The following is an 18,752-nucleotide window of genomic DNA, read 5'->3' on the forward strand; positions in this document are numbered from 1 at the left end:
TCCACGGATGTGGCGGGCCAGCTGGATGCGCTGGAAGGGCAGCTTGCGGATCATCAGCTCCGTAGATTCCCGGTCATGTCCGGATGGTCGTGCAGCAGTATGGAGGCGCCGGGCCTCAGCAGGAACACCCCCATGCTGAACACCTCCGTCTCGCAGATGTGCATGTAGGTGATCGGGGGCTCTCGAGCCCTGCTGCCCCGGAGCCCGGCTTGCTTTTCCGGGGAGGGATTTTCAGGTCCGCTGCCCGCACCGCGGTCAGCAGCGGCATGAGCTCACTCTGTGAGTCCGCCACGTCGGCCGAAGACTTTAGAACCCTGTGGGTTATGCAGGCTTGCTTCGCTATCTTCTTGATCAGAGGAGTTTTGTGATCCCGCGGCACTCTTGCTGCGGGTGAGGACAGCAGCCCAGAGCCCTACTCTCTTTCGCATGTTTTAATCGCGCACGCTGCTATTATCAAATCGCGATTTTATCGCAAATGCAATTAATCGTTCAGCCCTAATTCAAACCAGGGGATTTCCATTCTCAGCCATCCTATGCTTCTCTGTACTTACAGCTACAGTTTCGTCCATCAGGGTTCAAGGTGTAGTGGGAGGCACAGCGGCACTGAGCACCAGCAGGCGTTGCCAGGCAAAGGTGGGCACAGTTGCCATTGTTTTGGGAGCACTCATTGCTACCATCCTGGCGGGATGAGTGGAAAACCAGGATGTCCAGCATTAGCTCTAGCTGACCCTGAGGACACAATGATTCAATCAAAATCAAGTACACTATTACAGCAAAAACATTATTCACTGATTATCTACTCACCACTATGCCCAAGGAGCAGTACTGAGGCATTTTATGTTTTTTGCCTAATGTTTTAACTTTTTGGTTACAATTTACTGGATTTGGCAGTACCGCTCTTTACCCTTGAAACTCCTATTTCCCCCCCTCTTTTGTGGACTCTTCTCCAACCAATCCATCAGGAAAGGGGTGAGTAAATAATGGGTGAATTATAATTTTGATGTGAACTATCCCTTTAAGGCCAATTCATGCTTCTGCGTCGAAGCTATGCTTTAGTTGAGCTGGGAGCCTCCGCACGGATCCCAGGTTTCATAGTTGTGTGTACGTGTGTGTGAGTCGCACTGGAATTAAACGCTATTGGCAGTAGAGTTTTTATGCTGATTTACAACTTCTCTGGCGTCTCTGTTTACTATAGAGTAAACAGAGTGTTACTAAATGGATCGTGGAGGGGTCCATTTAGTCACCTCCAACTCAAACATGGATCGTGTTTGAGTTGGAGGTGATAGATGTTGAAAAAACATTACTTTATCTTAAAGAACTACAACAGAGAAAAGAAAGACGTTGTCTGTGTTCTTTCCTTAAACTCAATTCAAAAATTGCGACGAGTCTGTCGGACATCACAGCTCCTGCTGTTGGCGTCACTGACCCTTATTAAAAACTTTGGGGAGTTGCAAACCAGGGCACGCATCAGGGTTTTGCATATGGTACAGGTCTCTGAAGCAGAATTGGGCTTTAATGTTGAAGCATGTAAGACATGAAATACATTTTCAAATAACTTCCTCTTCAAATTAGGAGCACAATAACAGCACTGATCAAATATTTTGGTTAGAGAATTTGCTGAAACTTGAGCCTTGATTTTTCGAACATGTTCCAAACCTGCAACACCACAGTGCGGTTGAGCCCACTGCGTTTATCCGCTCTCTCAATACTCCGCAGATTGAAGTCTGTCCAGTAGATAAAATCTCGGTATTGGGTCAGACCGAAGGGGTGAGGAAGGTCGTCTACTATGATCTCTCTCTGAAGGCCTGCAAAGGATGAGACAACCTTTATTGAAATAGCTCCTCATTTTCTTATTAATGGCAAATGGTTTTGTATTTCTATAGCGCTTTTCTAGTCTTGTTGACCACTCAAAGCTCTTTACATTACAGTTTTACATTCACACATTCACACACACATTGATACAGTGCATCTATTTGCAGCACTTTTGGCAATCAGGGGTTCAGCATCTTGCCCAAGGACACTTCGGCATGCAGACGGGGAAGACTGGGGATCGAACTGCCGACCCTCAGTTTGGAGGACGACCGCTCTATCCCTCAGCCACAGCCGCAAATAACTATGTCATCTTCCAAGCATCAAGTAACACCATCATTAAGGACTTGAAGTAAATAATGATCAGATAATTGGTTTGGCGATGATAAGCATTGGCCAATGCCTGTGCTCACAAGGCCACAAACCAGTAGGTAGCCTTTTTAGTGTTGCTGCCAATGACCCATGGGTCAAACAACTTCCTGCAAATTTTACAGGTTATAATGCTGTTTTTTTTCTTCTAATTTTACCCTTGTTCTGCTCCTGATCTAGCAAAGCAGATGAGGGAGGTTTGTGTGGAAGTAAATAAAAATACATCTGTAAAAATTAGAATGGGTTAGAGCGGAGGAATTCGAATAGATCTGCAGGATTAAGTTAAACAAATACATTCTGTTACACATAATCTGATTATATCCATTTGTGATATTTATTCAAATTGATGTGGTCTGTTTATTATTTATGTGCCCTGTTGCAACGTTAGTGTGTAAATCCAAACCTTGCAAGTTGGTGCTTTCGATCATACATGTGTCCAAGTCAGTCCAATAGAGTCGATGGTCTACATAGTCAATGGTCAGTCCGTTTGCCCGGCCCACTTTATCAACCAAGGTCATGATGATGCTGCCGTCCATGTATGCTCTGGCTATACGAGGTCGACCACCCCACTCTGTCCAGTACATGTATCTGCGGACACAGAACATTGTTTTAGCCTGAGACACTACATGATATAGTAGAGCTGTGTGCTGCCCTCATTGCCTCACTGTTGTGCACTTTCTCTCTACTTTCTCTGTATCTCGCTCTCTCTGAAGCATAACAATAAGATGTTAACATAAAATAACAATGACATCATTAAGACAAGTGAGTGCCATTAGTAACAGAGTTGGCACATACACACAAATAGGGGATGACCATAGACTTCAAGTTAGGCCAATAGGAGAACCCAATTATTATATGCAGTAATACCCTTTAGCTGGGTGCAGTGCCAGTGAGTGAGGGTTGTCCAACGATCGCGGGTTGTCAAGATCCTTGCAAACCAGAACCTGCCGGTACTGGCCATCCAGCCTGGCCACCTCGATACGGTTAGTGCCTGTGTCGGCCCAATAGATGTTACGACCCATCCAGTCAACTGCCATGCCTTCTGGGTAGTCCAGTCCAAACTCTATGACATGTTCTACTGAGCTGCCATTCATATATGCTCTACTAATTGTCTAAAAAAAAAGGAGAACGGCGTAAGAGGACAAATCTCATTCAGAGTTCAATAGAAGGTCATGGATGTACCAAAATATGGAGTAAAAACACTGTCCAACTTACTTCCTCTGATACAAACATCAAACTGCCCACAACGTGTATTCTGACTTCTACTCTTTTCAAATCAAAGATGTATGATCGTTTTATCATCTGTTTGAGCTAAAATTACCCAATTTAAATTCAATCCAAAACTTAGGTTGGTTTCAACAGCCCAGCTCACCTTGGACTGTATGTCAGTCCAATATATTCTCCTGTCAGAGACGTCAAAGTCGAGAGCTGAGGCTTCTTTAACTCCAGTCAGAGGAATGGCCACGTCGTTGCTGTTGGTGCCCAAAGAGATACTCCTGATGTTGTCCCTGGAGTAAAAAAAGCAAGAAACTAGTAAGAGACAAACTTTACAGTAGCCATGACTCCTTCTCTGACACATGAAAACTCAGTCATCATCACATTATATGTTTATTTAATATATAATGTATTCTATTAATGGTAAAACTAAAAAATGTACAAATACATTTTTTATCAACACTTAAATTAATTTCCACACATTTGTGTAAAAAAGTACACAAGTAAAAATGTAATGCTTAGTTATAAGATGGACCGGACACATAACAGAATCACAAGTATTACCTACAGTTTTACAGTCCAGAGCAGATCAGTGAAAGTGATACTAATTAATTCTGGTGATTTGGAGAAGTGATAACAGACTGACACTCTGCACAGCACAGTCCACAGCTGTAGGACCACTGTACACTAAAACTGTGTAAAAAATAGGGCAATCAATTAAAAAATATTTTGGAGGTTAATTTATGATGTTATCATCCGTAATGTTGCGGTCACACTTCAAGTGGGCCTCTATGGGCTCTGCTAACTACTAGCTGGTTACCTACTACCCGGTACACAACACATAACGTTTTGTGACTATTGCCAAACTAAAAAGCCTTGCTGTTGCTAAGTTAACATGCACATTATGTGGATTTTAGACATGGTACTTGGAGATATTATACAGAACTGAAAGACTCATCTGTTTACTATAGCAAAGTAATAAAATGCATTTGAAATTTTCATAAAAACATAGTATGAACAGCAGATTTACAAATCCTTATTTTATTTTATAAAGACCTTGTTTCTTTCAGATTATCAAAGAGGAATACAGGTCTCTAATATAACTAATATCACTTTATATATCTTTTGTTGTAGAGCCAAATTATTGAGATATCAACTGTATAACAAAAATATTTTTGTGAAGTGACTTTAGGGTCAGTGGCTCTGAACAAACTGAAGAACATCTGAGCATGATGAGAGTCCTCAATGATGTAGAAAAGCTGAGCTACCACCATAAAACATCCCATATTTTTTTTAAGTTACGTTATAACTTAGTGTCAGTCTGTACCCGAAATTCTGAAAGGCTTGACACACTTGAAAAATATCAACCTGAGAAGAAGTGTAATATGTCTTATTGAATTAATTTCTTTACGCACTGGATACAACAAGAATGGAATATGTACTAATCATAGGTGAGGGGATCATTAGAAGACTGAGCATCCCTTTTTTGCTCCACTACAATACGACAGACGTACCTGTTAGTGAAGAGCAAGAAAGCCTCAGGCACCACACAGGACTGCAGGTCTGAGAGAAGCTCCATGCCCATGGGGCAGGCACAGCTAACAGTCTGTCGCTGCCAGAAACACAGATGGCTGCATCCACCATTATCCACTGCACAGCCATTTGTTCCTGGACACATTTTGAAGGACGGAACATCTAGCTATTTAAGTTTCTATAATTTCACATTTTGCTCTGCTAGTTCTACTGCTGTGAGAACCTCTCCTCCTTACCGTATGTCTCTGTCACTTTAGTGGCCTTCAGTCCCATTAAATCTGGCAGCTGATCAATGATGATCTCTCGTACCGCTGTGCCTTTGTGGACTCTCTCAATGCTGCGCCTCTGCCAGTCCGTCCAGTAGATGTAATCACCCAACAGAGTGAAACCAAAGATATGAGGTAGTTTGTCCTCTAGCAGAGTCTGCCTGTTACTGCCATCCACGTTGATCACCTTAGACAGAAGATAAGAGAGGAGGCAGTGAAAGGTTTGGATTTTTTTCAAGGCAGGAGAACAAATTAAAATCTGATTCTTACATTCAACATAGAGAACATAACAAACTAAAATTAAAACCTGACCTAATCTAATGTGCCAAATAATGTTGTGACCACTTATATGTCCCTGAGCATGGCAACACACCTTCTAGCAGCATGGTTGCTATTGCGCCCTCTGACCTTTGACCACCCCACACCGGCCCTAGAGGAGGGGTCAATTTCCATGCAGAAGGTAGTAGAAAGGTAGAAGTTGTGAGCAAAGAGGCTGAGGAACTGTTGGAAAGGTAACCATGAACAGACAGAAATTGTGTTACCTGGATTGTCTCCTGCAACTACTTGAAAACACTGACATACCACATAGCACTTAAGAATGACCCAGTTAAAGCAAAATCACACAAAAATTGTGACCCAGTTGTGTATTTTTTTTCAATGATGTGAACTCTAAAACTCAGTTTTAGCAAAAAAACTCTGGAAATGCACAGAGTACCTACAATTCAACTCAAAGTTTCAGGACAGAAGTGTGTAGGTGCACTTGCAAAATTCACAATTTATTCCGGCATAATGAGATGTAATTTCATAAAAGAAATTCAGTCATCAGCTGATCACAGTGACTGCATACTGAAATTCATTCCCTGGGATGTTTCCTTCATACAGGTATTATTTAATGTCTTAATATGTTATACTGTCTTACATTACTTGTTCAGTTCCATAAAAATGCAATTTAGAGATGTTGTCAAATCACCACTATCAATGTAACAGTTTCAGTAAGAAGAAAGACAGTGTAAGAACACACAGCAATTCATAGTGAAACTCTTGCGTGCATGCGTGCAGACACAGTCACAAGTTATTACTATGTTGTTGAAAACTGATACAAGCACCCTTGCCTACAAATCTCCTGTTGTGTGTATTTGTAAGTGCCTTTAAAAGTAGAAAACGAGAACTGCAATTGATAAGGCTGCAATCAGTCCTGGTGTCAAGCCCTTCTCCCCACTACTGTGTCAGTAGGGATAAAAGAAAAAGAAAAGAAAGTAATTCAAACAGAAAATGGACAGACGTAGACTGAGCACTAATAGCAGGGTGGAGCGTTAACTGAGGCCAAAGGCCTTAATGAACAGGTGGTGTTTTAGTCTTGAGTCTTTTGAGGCCATTCAGAGATGCAGCATTGCTGATTTCAGAGAGAGTTACAAAAGGGGGGACTACGACACAGAGGGCTCTTTCGCCAAAGGTTCGCAGTTTGGTGAATTCTGCTGGGTTACTTTGCTTTTGTCAAAAGTTTTTATTCAATATGTATCGTTCTTCATGGAAAAAAATTTGGTGCATCGCTGAAAAGCTGGGACAGTGAGTTTAATGGCTCTTTCCGATTTTAACCGTATGGGATGCAGGAAGCGTACCTAGAAACATCACTCCACACTTTTATTCCCCAGACAACTTTTTTGGGGGCTATTGGGACGTGAAAATGATTTCAATAAATAAGATAAAAAGTGTTTATCAACCCTATTATTTGCCCTCTTTCTTTCTTTTGTCCTTTTCTCTCTCTCTATCAACCCTACCTTTTAATATGTTCAGATATCAACTGATTCCTTCATGGACCATAGCTCCTCATTTGACAAAGCTCTCGTCTTAAATTGTGTGTAACAACCCAGAGTGTCGTTCTGTTTTCACCCACATCTTTTAATAGACTTGTTTTTTCAGATTTTTAATAGTGATCCTCCAGAAGACAACTGTTTCTTGACAAACGTTAAGGTATATCTAGTTTGTTTCATCTTCAAAATTAATTTTTTACATTTACAAACCACTGTAAATGCACTGGTGACATGATGGACAGCCATGACCTGCTTCCATAAGACATCTTATATTCAACAGGTTTATCTTTAGCAAGTATAAGAGCTCTTTACAGCTGACAGCATGACGGGCAAGACTGAAGTAGGACAAAGAAGCAATAAGGCATTAACCTATGTGACGGACATGGTAAATGATTTTGTATTTATATAGCGCTTTTCTAGACTTGACCACTCAAAGCTCTCTACAGTACAGTTTTACATTCACACACATATTCAGTGCATCTATTCACAGCACTTTGTTATTCTATGGGGGGGGGGCATTCAGGGTTAAGCATCTTGCCCAAGGACACTTCGGCATGCAGACGGGTCAGACTGGGGATCGAACGACGGACCTTGAGGTTGGAGGACGACCACTCTACCACTCAGCCACAGTCGCCCTCAAAACATGTTGGTATGGTTGTCAAAATGGACAATGCCACTGTAATAAAAGCCTGTCTTTGAGCATTATGAACCTCTATGCAGTCATTAGGATTCAGATAAACCTTCAAACTCATGGAAGTCTTACTCAAATTTGACCTCCCATATTGTATTTCATGTCTCACAGTAACACAGCCCCAACAACACGGGTCCTTGTATTGTTTAACATAGTAATTGGTCTTTGTTCCACACCCACAGACAACTTAACGCTAGACCTTCATGGTGAGATTTATAAACCACTTCTGGACTAATCAAATTGATATAACAGCATTAATAACAATATCACAAATATACTTAAATCTATATCATGATATATGTATAAAGTATACACAACTTCCTTTCGATTACAAGGTGTGATCATAAAGGTCTGAGACAATTTCTATACCAGTTTTTGTGACTAATTACAGCTGCACTATTGGGATTTTACCATAAACCAAAACTTGAACAGCTAGCGACCAGAGATGGGTCTACAGTTACAGGAAAAACTACATCAGAGTTAAAAGGCCCGCATTCTATTAGACCCGTAAAGGTGCTTCAGGTCTGAATCGCGACTAGTGTCCGTCTGTCAACACTGAGTTGTACTCTACCATTATGAGGCATCTGAAGGACATTTACAGAATACCAGCATTCTCTTACAGAAGAGGACTTCCAGGAAGCATTCCAAGTGTGGCAGAAGCACTCTGAACAATGTATTTCAAACACTTTTAGATCCCACTTTGTAATGTTGAATACAACACACATTGTGTTCTTTTGTTATGCATTACATTTGAACATTCTCCACAGCTCATTCAATTTTATTAGTTTAATTTAGACAACAAAAATGTGCTAAATTAAGAATTGATGCTATTCTCATAATACAGTATAAAGTCCAGAGCCATCTCACTGTAAACTAAAAGGAAAGGACAGACAAGTTTTATACCGAATTGAAAAAAGACATTTATATAACGATATCATTTTATGCGTTAATCCTACAACTCAAGTCTTTTGTTGCCGTTACCCAGGAGATATATAACCAAGTGTAAAAGAAAGTAGAATTTGTGTTGCTGCTGTGATGAGCAGATATGTTTCATGAATGCTTATTTAAATATCCATTGAGAGGGTAAGAGGGTGAGCAACAGAAAAAAAAAAAATCATTCAATTGGATGGGCCTCTGATCTAAGGGAGGTCCCTGACCCCTTCACAAAAAACCTATTCATTTATCACTGTGACACAATTAGATATGGTCATGCCAGGGAAAAAGACATTAAAGACTCCCTTTCTTTGCTTTCTCGCTTTCTCTTTCTCTCTGCTGGATTTAACAGGAAGAATTATGCAGTTGGAGTGTGATTATCTTTCCTGTCCTCTCATTTTGGTTGTGAGAATTTCTCATTTCTTGATGGACATGAGAGAGAAAAGGACAAAAAGACAGAAAGAGAGCAGACAAAAATGTGATCAGTCACACAGAGAGACATCAGAGCATTGCCGAGCAGTTTGCATATGCTCACATATTCTCTGATAAACATAATGAATCACACTGGATGAAAGGAATCCTCACTCAGATTCACTCAGAACCTCAAAACTGCACAGTAAAAACTGCAGTGTTTCACTCAGAACCTCAATGCCTTGCAAGTGGGGACTCACTGAAATCTTTGTGTGCAAAACTCACATTTCACTATCATTTCCAGTTTATAACACAAGATCGCTAGCCTGGATGCCAGACGAATTTAGGCCCGCCCACAACATTTGAGGTCGGGAAGTTCGGTTTGGAGTCGCTCCGTTGGGGAGAAATTATGCCCGACCAGGCCAATCAGATTGTCAGGGCGGGCTTTATACGATGATGGACAGATGGTCAACGGTAACGTAATCAATCACGTCATCAAAGTGCCCTTGGGTTGAATTCGTTTTCAACAAACATGCCTGCCGCTGGAGAGCTCAGATGTGTAGATGCTGCCATTGAGTCTGTTTTAGGAGACATCGACAGCGCATTCATTTTGAAAGAGGAACAGAGAACGTGGAGGCGACGCCAAAGCACCGCGCTAATCCCTATCGCGCCGGCGCTTGGCTGTTCACACCAGACACTGAAGCGACGCTGAACCGCCAGGTTGCGCTAATAATATCAACCGTTGATCCAGTAGATTAAAAGCATATACTTACTTGTTGCTCCAACATTAAGCAACAGCGTCCCAACATCTGTATTTTTTGGTGTTGTCTTTATACAACACGTTCCGAGGATCATACAACTCACTGTACTTCTCCACTTCAATTATTTATTTAATGTCATCCATGTTGAAGAACTTCGCTGTTTGCTCCGTTAAATGTCGGGTGTCGAGGGTAAATTACGTATTCTCCACTCAAGCCTATGTGGAGAATACGTAGTCCCCCCCCTCTCTCTCTTTTTATCTGTATAACTGCTTGTGTGGCTGTAGTGGAAGGGCAGAGGGGGACATTTAATAATGTCATTGGTCAAATTAAAACTCCAGGACAACAGAAGGGGACTTCAAAGTATGGGATGCATATTTGATCATTTATATCATATAAAATATGTCATCAATATAGTTTAAAATCGTTTTTCAGTGTGTTTCCTGGTGCGATACGCTCGCGTCAAGCGCAAAAAATAGACTCGACGCCGAAACGATCGTTGCACGGCGCGAGGCAGCCTTGGCGCAGGGTGGTGCTTCAGCCTCCGGTGTGACCCGCACAAAGTTTTAACATGGGAGTGGATGGGAGCCAGCTGTTATTTAAGGCTTGGCGCTGCGCTGAAGCGTCGCTGAAGCGTCGCTGAAGCGTCGCTTCGGCATCGCTTCAGCGTCCGGTGAGAACCCGGCGTTAGTAGATAACTCACAATGCGTCGCTTAACATACGTCACATACTACGTTGCTCTGATTGGTTGTAGGTCTATCCAATTGAGCAAAGAGGAATTTTATTTCCTGGTTCGGTTGAAACACGCCCCACAATCACAGCCCAATGGAGCGGTCTCAGACTCACATTCTGACTAGAATTGTGAGTCTGACAACCTCAGACTACAAGATCGCCTGACTTTAGTCTTAATAAAATACATTATAACAGGCAAGATTTATTTCAGTAGCCATTGATGATAACTTATTTGTTGGTTTTTTAAATGGCCAGTCAAATTTCTATGAGTTCAAGATAAGGTTTTTGTCTGAGAAACAATGTCTTATTACAGACTTCTATCTAGCTGAGAACACATGAGACTATGTTACTTTATACACTAAATTGGGTTTCAATAAAGAGGATAAATTACTATGTATTTTGCCACTGTGTATTGTAATTTTACCTCCAATTTTTGTTCTGGCACAATTGGTTACATGTTAAGGTTGGTTTATTAACTCTTTAGAGCTGGTTCTGAAATCTTGCTGTATTTATAAATGGGCTGTTTTTATAAAAAGATTTTCCAGCATTATCAACTTCTCAAATTGCTTATTTAAAATGTTTATTTTGAGTGAACAGAGAGATTAAATTGTGAAGAGGGGGCAGACAGTCTGTCGGGGGAAAACATGCAGAAAAGGGCCGCAGTTGAGAATAACCCTGGCCGCTTCGGTAAAGACTAGCTTCAATGGGGCTGCAGCTCTACCAGGTGAGCTGTACGCTGCCCCTAACTCAAAGTGCTTTTAAAGTGCCTCTATATGCAGCAAAATCTCTATTGCACTTCTGTCTATCTTTTGGGAGGGATCCTTCACATGTGGCTCTATTTGAGGTTTTTATGCTTTTCTACACCGTTAGGTGCTGTTTTGGTAGTTTTCCCTTACTCTTGTTGAGGTTCAAGGGCAGAGGATGTCGCACCTTGTTAGGCCCTACCAGACAAATTGTGCTTTGTGAATATGGGCTTTATAAATACAAAAATGTATTGATTGTTTGAACTCTCATCTTGCCCAAGGGCTCTTCAAAACACAGACTACAGAGGCTGACCTACCGACCTTCAGGTGGACTAGTGGACAACCCTCTAACTCCTGAGTCTCAGCTGCCACTATGTGTAAGTGCCTGCTTGTGGCCATTATGGCAAAAAGTGCGGATGTTGGATCATTAGTTTCACAAAATTAAGACAAACACCCAAAAAATTATTTTGCAGAGTACATGTACAGTATCAGCAAAAACATTTAATGCCATTTTAAGAATTCGAAGCGGCATCTGTGGTAAATGATATGGAAGGAGGGAGCAGGGAGGAGAGGTGTCCTGACATAACGATTCCCTATTTTACAGGATGGTTGGCAACACTTATTACAACTTAACTTCCAATCCCTCTTTTGTCAGTTTGACACGGAGATTCCCCAGGCATCCACCTCTTCTGCTTCAGGCTAGCATTAGTTAGCATTAGCTTCCAGTAGAAGATCAACCACCTAGAAGCAATGTAAAATCTCAGTCTCAGCCAATTACCTTTTAATATAAGACACTGGTAGCGAAAACCTTTGTAAAAACTGTGCAAAACAAGACTTAATATATGAACAATATGCTCCAGGTATGTGACGCGTAAAAACCCTATATTGTGCCATCTTCGCAAACAACCAATACATGAATAAATAGAAACTTGAGGTTGTATGAGGAAAAAGTGTGGTCATGTGAAAGGAGTTTTAAAAAATGGCTCTCGTCAATTAAGTTCTACTCATTGACGGCAAACTGCAGTTGAGCTTTGCTTTTTGTTCATGTGAACGAAAGATGTTATTCGAATCCTGTTCAAACCTTCCTGCCACAGGACATCTGTCCCTTCTCTGTCCATGAATATTACACTAAACAGCAAACACAATATAATAGAAACCCAGGAAAGCTGCAATTGTCTTGGGCTCTATTGTGTAATGCCGAGCTATCAGCTGACACACATACCAACTAATTAATATAGCCCTACATTAACTTACATATGCACTGTTTTGTGTTGGAAACACTGAAGCACCAGAAAACTGGTTTCAGCATGGGAAATGTCTTTAATAATGTTAAAGGTCTTCGATCCAGTTCTGGAAAATCTGGAAATTTTACACTAAATGTTGCTGAAAGTCATGTTCACATACAGTATTAAACATGTTGTTTAACTTAAGACAGTTCTCAGCTTCATATACTCTGGTTGGTGAAATAACTCAGTTTCGGGTTGTGCATGTGTGAAAAGCAAACTGTGGGTGAAGTCCGAACCAAATTATCAGAATTTTAAGTTACATTACATGTCATTTAGCTGACGCTTTTGTCCAAAGCGACTTACATTTTTAGTACACTCAACATTTATGAGGGGCCATGTAGGGGTTCAGTATCTTGCCAAGGACACTTAGGCTTGCAGCTGGGAAAGAGTGGGCTTCGAACCGGCAACCTTATTGTTGCAGAGCACCCGCTCTATCCCCTAGGCCACGCTCTCCCCTTACTATCTGTTACAACAACACACTAATTTTACAAAGAGATGTAGACATGTCCCCACTGCCTACCACTGTACAAAAATGAAGCCAACATATCCCAGATAGAGGAGCTGCCTTTTAGCACTGATGTTGGATGTGACCTGCTGATACCCATCCAACCAATAGCTAGTCATTCTCAGCTGTGAATTAATCATGACATCTCAGTCTGTTTTTGTATTAAATATATGTTGTAACTGATTTAAACAAATCTTATCAGAAACATTAACAAAAACATCTTTGGACAAAAACATTGCAATTTAGTTTTGCCCATGTCTTATCAGCTAACTAGGAGGCTGTGGTTATGCTGGTGCATGTCTTCTTCATCTTAATGTTTTTTAAAAAGAGCATGGTCGTTTTAGCTGGTCTCTGCTGCTCCTCTATGACCAGCTGGAATAACCATGACGGATCAGCTCTTTGTGAATAAGTGTTTCCTCTCCAATCTTTGAGGCATTCAGCTCTTGCACTTATGGAGAATTCTCATCTCAGGGTTTTTCCTAAATATTCTGTTTTGTTTTTTATCACTACAGGATGTCATAAATCAGGGGTAACCCTTGTCTTGTGTCCCAAAAATCAACCATCTTTATGCTATTATCAGTCACTTTGATAACTTTGTGTTTAGGGTTCATATCTTCGCTGTCGAGGCGAGAAATCAGCTTTTACAGTTGAAATTCCTGAGGTCTTCCCCTCACCAGGACACGCAGCTCTGCTTCTGAGCTTTCTTATTTTCTGGATCTTATTCATCAAACAAACTTCTAACTACAACTGTCAGATAACAGGAGAATGTGCTGTGAAAACACGAAATACTTAAGAACAGTAGATGTGTATTATATTTACTTACACACAGAGTAAATACACTTGTTATAGTAGTAACTATATGGTTTCACAATGTGACTGAATGGTACTACACTGTCAATCTGCAAAAATCCCAACAAAGCATCCGTTTTGTGTAAATAAAGGAACACATCAGATACGGCAGTCAACGCAAAGTATCATTCTCTCTCTTCTGCTGTCTGAAACAGTCTGAAATATAAATGTGGGGTATATGTATAAAAAGTAGTGCTGTCAAACGATTAAAATATTTAATCGTGATTAATCGCATTTATGTCATAGTTAACTCAAAATTAATCGCGATTATTTTTAATGCTCTATCAACATGGAAAGTGTATTGGCTTGCTTTATGCAAATGTTTTATTTTTATTTTGAAAAACAACATTGCCAAACAGGGCGGTAAAAAATAAAATTATGAATTGCACATTTCAGGTAAACAAGGAGCCTATAGTGCAGTTAATATTTTCTGTTTTTCAAGTTTGCTGTGAACATAGCAGTCAGGTCTCTCAAACAGACAAGCAACAAAATATCAGACAAACAAAATACACAGGCAAGTGTCGGCCTACTTTGAAACAAATTAAACACAGAACTGTGTAGGGCTATTTGAGTCCTCCCCATATTTGTGGAAAATGTATGAAATAAGAAGTACCCTATTTTGAAATAAATAAAAACATATAGCTGCAGCCTAGTAGCTTAAAAATATATATTTTAGTTGGCGAAATATTAAAACAAAAAGCGAGAGCAGGTCAGACTGGAGACGAACACAGATACTGAAGCTAGATAGAAACCAACTGCAGCTTCTGCTCTGATCGAGAAGCTGAGGCACTGATCTCTGATTAGCTGAGAACAGAGAAACTGTGTTTTCACTGTTTTCATAGTTAAGAAGCAGTGAGTCACAGAGGCTGCTTCACGTGAACAAGCTCTCATCTCACTGTGTCTCCCTGAGCGAGTGCGCGGGGCAGGGGGCGGGGCTACGGTGCGCTATCTGGAAACACACACACTCGCCCGCTCCTTGTACTTCATGACGGCCTGATACGACGATGTTTTAAAAAAATGATTGTGACTTAGTCAACCACCAACATGCAAAAGCGTGTCACACGGCGAAAGCGTGAGAGTTGGCAGCTCTGCGTTAATCTCGCGATAAAAAAATTGATGCCGTTAAAATGGGTTTGCGTTAACGCCTTTAATAACGTGTCAAACTGACAGCACTAATAAAAAGTCAAGATTAGTATAAAAATTCTACCCATTCTTATCGATATAATTTATAAATACAGGCAACATGAAGTGTGTGGATGCTTTCTAGCCCTGTTGATTTAAATGTCCAGCTAACAATTATTTTAATTGTGGATAAATCTATAATTTTCTCTGATTAACATTGTGGTTTAAAAATTTCAAAACAATTTTAATACTATATCCGAGAGTGTAAGGTGACATGTTCACAAATATGTTTTGTCTGACCAACAATCCCCAAATTCAATAATATTGATGAACTCTAGTTGGTTGGTGATAATAAATTACTTAGAATAGTTGTTGATTTATTCTCTTTCAATTGACCACTAATTTAATCACTTAACTATGGCAGTTGTAGGGCAGTTTCGGAACACAAGCTTTATAAATACACAAAGAAATGCTGTGCACTTACTGAAATAAGGGAATAACATTCGAGAGCACATTTTTGCAATCTGAGACATCACTGGTCATGTGGCAAATAAAATTATGATCAGATTGTCTGACTGTTCATGATGCTCATTCTTAACCCTACATGATTATGTCAGTATATTCTCTGGTGTCAGCAACGTTAATTAAGTGCAGTTTTATTATTACTGATAGATATGATGGACTACAAAAACAAGATCAAAGCTTTAATATATAGTTAATTTTGAGAGAACCTGCTATGCTGAAACTGATGTGTAAATCCACACGCACGAGAGAGAGAGAGAGAGCGAGAGCGAGAGCGAGAGCGAGAGAGAGAGAGAGAGAGAGAGAGAGAGAGAGAGAGAGAGAATGTTCAATAATAAATTCATTTAAAAAGGATAGGGTTCTTTAAACCTGACAGAAAGAATGGGAAGGAGAGAATTAACTGTCACCCCCTTCTAGTTGGACAAACATTGACGAGCAAGAACTGAAAAAAATAAGAAAACTGATCAGTGAGAGGAAATGCAGTGATAGTAATTCTAAAGAAACCGTGTGAGAGGAGGAAGGAGGACGCCTGTTTTAAAGCAGCTATATTACATTACATTTCATTTAGCGGACGCTTTTATCCAAAGCGACAAAGCCACGCAGTTCCGTCATCTGAAATCCCGACCTGAAACTGTGGAAGTTTGGACCGCAATTTAAATATTGGTTTGAGAATCGATACAGCCCCATTGACAACACACACATCTTTAACTCAGACTAGGTCAAAACGATGGCTGAACGATTAATTGCATTTGTGATAAAATGAGCATATAAATAAAAATGTGGGAAAGAATATTGTCCAGTAAATGTATCTAATATTGTGTTAAATCATTCATTATGTTTTTTTTTGGGGGGGGAAGAGGCTAAAATAAAAAAATAAAATCACATTTTAAATCGCAATGGTAATATTTGGGGGAAAAAATTCTATGCACTGCTTTATAATCTGAGATGAAAAATGACAAGATGACAGGGACAGCTGTGGCTAATAGGAGAGGTTATCCTCTTATTTGAAAGTCAGTAGTTCTATCCAAGTCTTCCGCACCTACCGGGTAACTTAGAGAGGGTCTGTGTCAAAACCTTGTCCTCTCACTACCGGGGGCCCTCAAGGTTGTGTCCTGGGTCCTCTCCTTGTCTCTCTGTATACAAACTCTCTCAGCTCTGTCATTCACTCACACAGCTTTTCCTACCACAGCGATGCAGATGACACCAAACTAATCCTCTCTTTTCCCCAATCTGAAACACAGGTAGCAGGAAGAATCTCTGCCTGTCTGACTGACATCTCTCAGTGGAAGTCGGCACAACACCTGAAAATTAACCTTGATAAGACTGAACTCCGTTTTCCTTCGAGGGAAAGGCTCTCCCATCCATGACCTGACTATAACTTTGGTCAACTGCGTGGTAGGCTCCACCCAGACTGCTAGGAACAAGGGTGTGACACCTGACATTCAACTCTGCCTTAATGCATAACTGCAACAATCCGCTCGTGTAGATACATGTTGCACAAAATCCAGAGAATATGTTCCCTTCTCACTCAGAAGGCGGCGCAGGTTCTGGTCCAGGCTCTGGTCATCTCATGCCTAGACTACTGCAACTCCCTCATATCAGGACTAACTGCTAGTGCTAACAGACCAGCAGCTCATCCAGAATGCAGCAGCTCGACTGGTCTTTAACCTAACTAAGCTCACTTGAATTTAATTGATTCAAGTTCAAGTGGAAAATCAGTGGTAACATCCCTTTGTAAAATTGTAGGATCAAGTGATTTGAGAGGTCAAGACAAAAGCACTATATAAATACAGACCATTTACAGCTGGTAGCATGCAGTTTGTTATTGCAAAACATCCTAACTGACCATACAGTAAAAATATAGGGCAGAACTCCCCATAGCATCCAGCTTTCAGCTGTCTTAGATGAACCTGGAGAGAACACATAAACATGAGATATTATTTAGTCTGCTCTCATACCTACCTCAATTTTATCAGTTTTAGCATCCCCCCAGTATAGTTTTCCAGCTGCGTAATCGATTGCCAGTCCGTTGGGCCAGCCCAGAGAGCTGTTGAGCAGAACAAGCCGGTCTCTTCCATCCAGGTTGGCTCGCTCAATTTTGGGATGCTCACCCCAATCAGTCCAGTACATATAGCTGAAAGAGACCCAGCAACAAGAGAATATGATGCCTAATTCCAGTCAAAAGGACAATATTAATTTGACAAATATCCATATTTTTTATATATCCAAAACTCATGTCATCTTCCGTTGCTTTATTAGTTAGATGTTATTCTTTTAAAATGAATCTCTCTGGTTCTCAGCCATAAAAAGCCCCGAGGGCAGTCTCTAAAATTCATTAAGTATTAACATTTATTGTACCTTAAAAGGATAGTTCATAAAAACATTTAAATTCACTGCAAAATTTTCTCAAATATCCTCACACCAAACACACAAGCTCTCATCCGAGGGCAAGCAACACTGTTTACCCCTGAAACACCAAAAGTATTTTGAGGACTTAAACACTTCACCCGACCCTCCATTGGCATAGTGGTGAATGGATAAGTGAATTTAACATTTTTCAGTGAACTATCCTTTTTAATGAGTCCTATCTGGAAAATGAAAACATTTCGAGAATCCCAAGATGAACATCGAAATGCCACTCCAAGTTCTTGTCCACATTAAGTTTTTAGGATGTCCAACAAATGGTCAGGATTTGTTAGAAGAATAGTTTGTATTTTGGTCAATATATTTAGTCATGAGTAAAAATACTGCTATTAGTCAAAGTAGGTCAAATTCATAGAACATGAGTTTTCATTTTGAATTGTAGAGTGCAAACTCCACTGACACACACACAAACACACCCATTTACGGGGTCCAGGACGATGGCTCTGGGTTCATCCAGGTTCTCTGAAATTAAAATTTTGCGAGAGGTTCCATTCAGCCTGGTAACCTGGAACACCACATGACACACTCAGTATTAGAATACAAAATATTTTTATCACTATTTAACAAAATCCTGCCGGTTTTTCCTATTTTTTCTTCGATAAGAATCAGGGTGGTTGTTTTCTGTGTTGAGCTACACATCATAAACACTTTGGTCCGCATATGGCACAAACAACATGAAATTATACCATGGGCAAGGATGGTCTGATTGGTCAGGTAAAGTGGTTATTCATCAAAATGAACTAAATCACTGGTATTTAAAAATCTAAAAGTTG

At 40.4% G+C, this 18,752-nt stretch overlaps 1 protein-coding gene across 1 annotated transcript in view; it reads right to left on the reverse strand.

Annotated features, from left to right (window-relative positions):
* Positions 1 to 18,752, reverse strand: part of lrp5 (low density lipoprotein receptor-related protein 5) — a 79,847-nt gene that overhangs the window by 15,809 nt on the left and 45,286 nt on the right. The window contains exons 10-18 of the mRNA XM_062390320.1: positions 18,396 to 18,484; positions 17,518 to 17,689; positions 5,163 to 5,379; positions 4,908 to 5,061; positions 3,551 to 3,686; positions 3,046 to 3,290; positions 2,582 to 2,766; positions 1,657 to 1,805; positions 552 to 729 (exon numbers count right to left, since the gene is read on the reverse strand). Coding sequence (XP_062246304.1) covers positions 552 to 729; positions 1,657 to 1,805; positions 2,582 to 2,766; positions 3,046 to 3,290; positions 3,551 to 3,686; positions 4,908 to 5,061; positions 5,163 to 5,379; positions 17,518 to 17,689; positions 18,396 to 18,484 — 1,525 coding nt within the window. The remainder of the gene's footprint in view (positions 1 to 551; positions 730 to 1,656; positions 1,806 to 2,581; positions 2,767 to 3,045; positions 3,291 to 3,550; positions 3,687 to 4,907; positions 5,062 to 5,162; positions 5,380 to 17,517; positions 17,690 to 18,395; positions 18,485 to 18,752) is intronic.

Source organism: Platichthys flesus, chromosome 6 (assembly GCF_949316205.1).
Source record: "Platichthys flesus chromosome 6, fPlaFle2.1, whole genome shotgun sequence".
In the NCBI taxonomy this organism is placed as follows: domain Eukaryota; kingdom Metazoa; phylum Chordata; class Actinopteri; order Pleuronectiformes; family Pleuronectidae; genus Platichthys; species Platichthys flesus.